This window comes from Vombatus ursinus, unplaced genomic scaffold (genome assembly GCF_900497805.2).
Source record: "Vombatus ursinus unplaced genomic scaffold, bare-nosed wombat genome assembly UNPS02014941.1, whole genome shotgun sequence".
Lineage (NCBI taxonomy): Eukaryota > Metazoa > Chordata > Mammalia > Diprotodontia > Vombatidae > Vombatus > Vombatus ursinus.
This window is the reverse complement of record NW_020954719.1, coordinates 6,434,756-6,440,755: the sequence shown is the minus strand read 5'-3', so window position 1 is coordinate 6,440,755 and position 6,000 is coordinate 6,434,756. Positions and strand designations below refer to the sequence as shown.

Below are 6,000 nucleotides of genomic sequence, written 5' to 3'. Positions count from 1 at the left end.
ATAAATAATAATAAATCCTTAACAAAAGGATTTGTTCTGTAAAGGTCGCCGGTTCCCCACCCCTGCCATAGGTCATGGGAGCCACAGATAAAACAATAGCTCTTGTATCTGGGGGACGTCCAGATTTGGGGGGAAATGGGCCTTTTGATAGTAACCCTGTTTTCCTCTCAGCTGTGTGGAACCGTATCATCGAACCCGTGGCTGCCATGCGAAAGGAAGCCGACATGCTTCGATTGTTTCCAGAGTATCTTAAGGGCGAGGAGCTCTTTGGGTTGACAGTGCACGCCGTCCTACGAATTGCAGAGTCGGTAAGGAGAGATGAGGGGAGGATTCTGGGGTGGGCTGGGTGGGGTAGTGCTGCTCCCAGGGGCCTGGGCTATGGTAGATTGCTCACTGTGTCCACAGCTGCCTGGGGTGGAAAGCTGTCACAACTATTTGTTTCGATATGGACGGCACCCACTGATGGAACTGCCTCTTATGATCAACCCTACTGGCTGTGCCCGCTCTGAGCCCAAAATTCTCACCCACTACAAACGGTGAGCCTCTTTGTTGAGGGAGTCTGAGGTAGAGCCAGGTTTGGGAGGAGTCTGAAGCCAAGGAAATGGGTAGGAAACAGGGTGGAGGATTGGAGACTTTGGGATAACAGTGGGGAGGAAATGGTGTGAAAATCGAGACATCTTTTCCCTTGGAAAGGCTGGGGAATCGCTCAGGCATATTGAATAGAGGAGGCTGAAGCCAGGGGCCCCCTAAAGGTGCCTTGTCTTTCCTGCCTAACCAGCTGAGAGTTTAGGGTGGGGGTAGCGGGTGGGAAAGTGTTGCTGGGGAGGTATGCAGTAGGCAGGTATTTAATGGTGTGATGGATGAGGGAGCCAACAGTTTTTTCCCTTTCCCCTCTCTAAGGGGCTCTGACTCCCTCCACCTTGAGCCTAAAAGGGTGCCTTCGGAAGCACCCTGGAATGCTAGTGTCCACCTCCCCTAGGCTGAGGTGGCCCCAGGAATAGTAATTGGAAGCATATTAAAACCTCACATTTGTATAGCATTTTATACTTTTTTTTCCAAAGCGCTTTCACATCCATTATCTCATTTGATCCTCACAACAACCTTATGAGGTATGTAGGGCAGGTGGTATTACCCCCTTTTTTCAGATGAAGAAACTGAGCTCCAGAGAAGTTAATTGACATGCACAGCAAGTCAAAGATGGACCCAGAGCTAAAACCCTGGTGTCTTGACTTGTTCAGTGCTTTTTCTCACTATGCCATTAGTGGATCCTAGCCCACCAGCTGGGGTACAGGAAGACAGAAACAATTTTAAAGGAGTTCTGTCACTGTATGTGACCAAGCCCCAAGCAAGGAGGCCTGGACTTGAACTGTGGGGCTGCAGAGATGAAGGGCAGGAATGCAGCCTAGGTGGTTGCTGAGGGAGAAGACGGAGTGGGAGTAGAAAGCAGGGAGGTGGGGATGGGGCGGGGAGAGGTAGGGCAGCGGGGATGGGGGCAGTGGGAGAGTCAAACAGGTTACTTAATCATTTTCCTACATTGAGTAGTTGGTGCAGAGACAAGAGGAGATAGATATTGTCCCTATCTTGGGGAGAATTTGTGGTGTTCATGTTTGTGGGGTGGAAGGAAAGGCAGGCAAAAGTGTAAACAAGTTTAGTTCTCAAGAATTATTCTAATGTGGTAAGGGGACAGCATGCTAGAGATCCAAGGGACAGGACTGTCCCCAAGGGTGGTTGAGGGAAGAGCACATATGTTGGGTTAGTCATGAGAGAGTGAACGTATCCACACTCAGAATGGGAGGAGTTTAGCTTATTTGACTCCTAGACCCATCTTAGGTTTTCTGTACCCATGGGAATAGAGGGACATATGGATCTTAACTGCTACCCCACCAAGATGGAGACTCTTACAGGAAATTAGGGCTGTCTCCATTGGCCAAGACTGTATTTCCCATATGCCCATAGCACACTTCCTGAGGCCTGGCTAACATTTGCCCCATCCCAGGGCCGGGGTTGAGTACAGATCATTGTGTGCCCACTCATTCTAGAAGAGATCTGACTTGCCATTTTTTCTGCTGCCCCCAGGCCTCACACCCTCAACAGCACCAGCATGTCCAAGGCATACCAGAGCACCTTCACAGGCGAGACCAACACCCCATACAGCAAACAGTTTGTGCATTCCAAGTCATCCCAGTATCGACGGCTTCGAACAGAGTGGAAGAACAACGTGTACCTGGCTCGATCTCGTATTCAGGGCCTGGGGCTGTATGCTGCCAAGGACTTGGAGAAGCACACCATGGTCATTGAGTACATTGGCACCATCATCCGAAATGAGGTGGCCAACCGTCGAGAGAAGATCTATGAGGAGCAGGTTAGGACAAGGGAGAGGAGCTGTGTGTAGGGTGTTCTGGGGATTCAGGCTGATGGCAAACTTGAGTCTTCAAGGGAAAATGAGAGACATTTGGGCAGACCTGGGGAGCTCTGTTTGAATCTGTCTCTCCTGTTCCCTTCCTCTTTACAGAATCGAGGTATCTATATGTTTCGTATAAACAATGAGCATGTGATTGATGCCACACTTACTGGAGGGCCCGCCAGGTGAGCTGGAGAGGGAGGGAGGGAGGGGTGCGTCAGGGTCAAACTGGCCCTTACTGCCAGACTTCCCTGACACTGATTTCTCCCTGGTCTTTTCTGGTTCAGGTACATTAACCATTCTTGTGCCCCCAACTGTGTGGCAGAGGTCGTGACCTTCGATAAGGAGGATAAGATCATTATCATCTCCAGCCGGCGCATCCCCAAAGGAGAAGAGGTGAGTGATGTGATTGGCAGTGTGATTTCCTTTGAACTGTTGTTATTGTTGTTGTTGTTGTTTTTTCGTAAAGCCTGGCTGGACTTGATTCTTTCTCCCTTCCCTCCCCAGCTGACCTATGACTATCAGTTTGACTTTGAGGATGATCAGCACAAAATCCCCTGCCACTGTGGAGCCTGGAACTGCCGGAAGTGGATGAATTAAGCTCAGAGGCAACTGGGCAGGGGAAACCCTCCAAAGCCCTTCCCGAAAGGGTTGAAGGGGAAGAGAGCCAGGACCCAGAGTTGGGGCTGCTGGCTGACCAGAGCCCCAGGAGCAGGATGGGGCTAAGGGCCCCGGGGCAGTGCCCATTCTGGGCACCAGGGATGACTTCCCTCCCCCACCACAGGCCCCAGGCTGGCATATCTGCCCCCAGCTCCAGGAGCCGACAGACAGAAACAGCCATTGGGCATCTCAGGTTCGGGGGGTGGGGGGGTTGGGTAGAAATGGGCTGGGAACTACCCAGCACCGTCTGGGAGGCAGCAGAGACGGTGAGGAGGGTGGCAGCTTGGGTCTCCCAGCCCCAGTGCTCCCACTGACGTCCCCAGCCCAACTCAAGGCTGCAAAGAGACTTGATTAAGCTTGACAATCCCAAAGGCTGGGTCCCCACACCTGGCCCTGCCCGCTGGGTCCTGTCCCCACTTCCTAATCCCCTCCTTCCCTTTCTCTCTGTCTCCCTCTTCTCCTCTGTGTCTCTCTGTCCCTCTTTCCATCTCTCTCTTTCTGGGTTGTGTTTCCTTGTTTTCTCTCTGACAAATGCAACACGAACGGGAAAGAGGCACCCAGCTGCCCGGGTGGGGCGGGCAAGGCAGGCAAGCCGGGCAAGGAGATCCTGCACCCACACCTACCTCATTTAAGTGTTGGATTTTTTGCTGTTTTGAAATGTGAGACCCTCTCCCCAGCCCTCTAATCCCTCAACCCCCTGTCTGAATTGGGGGTAGAAGGGAGGGGAGGGAAAAAAGGAAAATCTTTAGAAAAAAAAAATCTGTTTTTAACTGTGGGCATGGGGTAGTGACTAGGGCTGATGGGAAGCATTTGAGAGAGGGTGACCCCTTGATCCCCTCAGAGGTTGTGCATCTCTCCCCCTCTGAACAAGTTGGGAGGGGGAGGTGTTGGGGTTGTGTTTCAGAACCAGGGTGTCCTCCTCTTGTACTCCCAACCCCATCATGAGCCCAGTGCCTCCCTCAGCCTCTCCCTGGAATCTGAGGGGAAAGAGGTTCTCTTGAGTTATGTACCCATTCCCCGTGGGGCAGGTTGGGGCCCAGAGCTCCCTACTTCCCCAGCCACCAAACTGCTGCTGGTCTGGTGGGAAAGGGAGGTGTTGGGGGTAGGGGAGCTTAGTGTCATCGTGGGGAGGGTGGGGGGGTATTTATCTATTTATAAGCCGGATTGTATATAGTCATGTGGGGCATGGGGGGGCCAGCAGGAGGTGAGAACCCTCCCCTCTCCCCCCCACCCCCTGGGGAGAGCAAATGTAAAACTACTAATTTTTGTGCTTTATATATTCTATATAAATATATCTATTTTCTTTTTACAAAACCAGTTTATAAATGGCAGGGGGCGAGGGGAGGGACACCTGGAGCTCCCCTTGTGGGGGGGCTGCCCTCCATTATCCCAGACCTGCTGCCCTGCTCCTCACCCCCCCCCCCACTCCCCTGGCTGTGACTGCTGTAAAGGTGAGGGGAGGGGACAGGGGCTGGGCTCAGTTTCCCCACTCCCAGATGTACAGTTGGACTTTTATAACGCACAAAAGTGAGCTGGCCCCTAGGGGAGCCAGAGGGTGACGGTCCCCTCCCTCCTTTTTCTCCTATCTCCCTCCCTAACTTGTGCTGCAGTTGATTGAACTTCTTCCTGGAGTAGGGGGGTGGGGGTGGGGGGGTGGAGTAACCCCTAGGCCCCTCTCTGGTAGGGAGCCATAGGTTTGAAGATGAAGTTTTTATTCAGTTCTCTCTTCTAGGGGCTGTGGGCAAAAGGGCATTTTGTAATTATTTTAAAGAATCAAAAATTTGGAGCATGAGGATGAAGGTGATGCCAGTGGAGAGGGCTGGAGCAGGGAGCCTAGTCGCTGTTGTGTTTTTAGGTTTGTTTGGTTTTTTTAAGTTTTTGTTTTGTGTTTTAATTTGAGATAGAATGGGGTGGCAGGGGTGGGGAGGAGGCTGAAGATTTTTTTTTTAAGGGAAAAAGAAAAGGCTGCTTCCTCAACTGTTTAAAGATGCAAAGGTTTAAAAAAAACTCCTCCCCACCCACCACCCCTCACCCCACAAGGAGCAAAGAGGAGCTGCTGTAAATAAACCAGGCAGCAAAAAAACTGGGCTTCTCTACCACCATCATCCTGACCCTGCCCTCACAACCCCCAACCACTGGATCTCTTCCTTCCTTTCCATGAGCAAAAGGCCTGGGCTGCTGGGAGTGGAGAGCGCTTGGGCCATACCCATTGGTGACTGGCCCCAGAAGGTCTGGCTCCAGACTGGGCTGGAGCCCAGGTTAGGGTTTGGGATTGGGGAGGGAAAGGGGTCTGGGGGGCAGACTTTGTAAGCATATGCTAGGTATCTGATAGTCCTGTAGATCTTAGTGAAGAAACCTTATACAGTTTTTAATTTTTATATAAACTATAACTCAGACCCAAGCTGCAAGGTTGGAATTTTGGTTTTTTGTTTTGTTTTGTTTTTAAGTTCCCCGCTTGTATAATTGCATCAGAAGCGCCCCCCCCATCCCGTGTTTGTATTTTGGGTTGGTTTACACTTGCACATATTCGATTTTCAGTTTCCCCATTTAAAGTCTCCCCCTTCATCTCCAGGATTCTCCTTACCCCCTTTCCCTCCCTCAGCCTCCCTTGGAAAAAAAAAATCGCTGACAAGTGTGAATCCCGTGAAGACTTTATTTTGTGTTGTGTATGCTGTACAGCAAGGTTTGTCCTTCGTAACAACAGATGAAATGACTCCCCCCCTTTTTTAGGCCTCGCCCCTCCTGCCCCCAGAGCCCCTGTCCGTGGCATGTTTTGTATCGGCGATCATTATGAACTGTACATAATTTATGTTGTGAGAGGCAAAGGGCAAGTTTTGGATTTTGCTTCTTCCAAGTTTGTTTTTAAAGGACAAATAAAAAAAAAAGCATTTTAAATACAAGTGGCCTGGAGTCGCTCGGTAGCGCCGCCACCAGCGGCC

The 6,000-nt window shown here is 51.1% G+C and overlaps 1 protein-coding gene across 5 annotated transcripts in view; it reads left to right on the top strand.

Annotated features, from left to right (window-relative positions):
* KMT2D (lysine methyltransferase 2D) overlaps positions 1 to 4,186 on the top strand; it is a 36,971-nt gene extending 32,785 nt beyond the window's left edge. For all 5 annotated transcript variants that reach the window (XM_027844414.1, XM_027844415.1, XM_027844412.1 and 2 more), the window contains 6 exons: positions 172 to 308; positions 406 to 536; positions 2,077 to 2,362; positions 2,513 to 2,586; positions 2,689 to 2,797; positions 2,909 to 4,186. In XM_027844414.1, the coding sequence (XP_027700215.1) occupies positions 172 to 308; positions 406 to 536; positions 2,077 to 2,362; positions 2,513 to 2,586; positions 2,689 to 2,797; positions 2,909 to 3,001 (830 nt within the window). In that variant the 3' untranslated portion in view covers positions 3,002 to 4,186. The remainder of the gene's footprint in view (positions 1 to 171; positions 309 to 405; positions 537 to 2,076; positions 2,363 to 2,512; positions 2,587 to 2,688; positions 2,798 to 2,908) is intronic.
* The last annotated feature ends 1,814 nt before the right edge of the window (positions 4,187 to 6,000 follow it).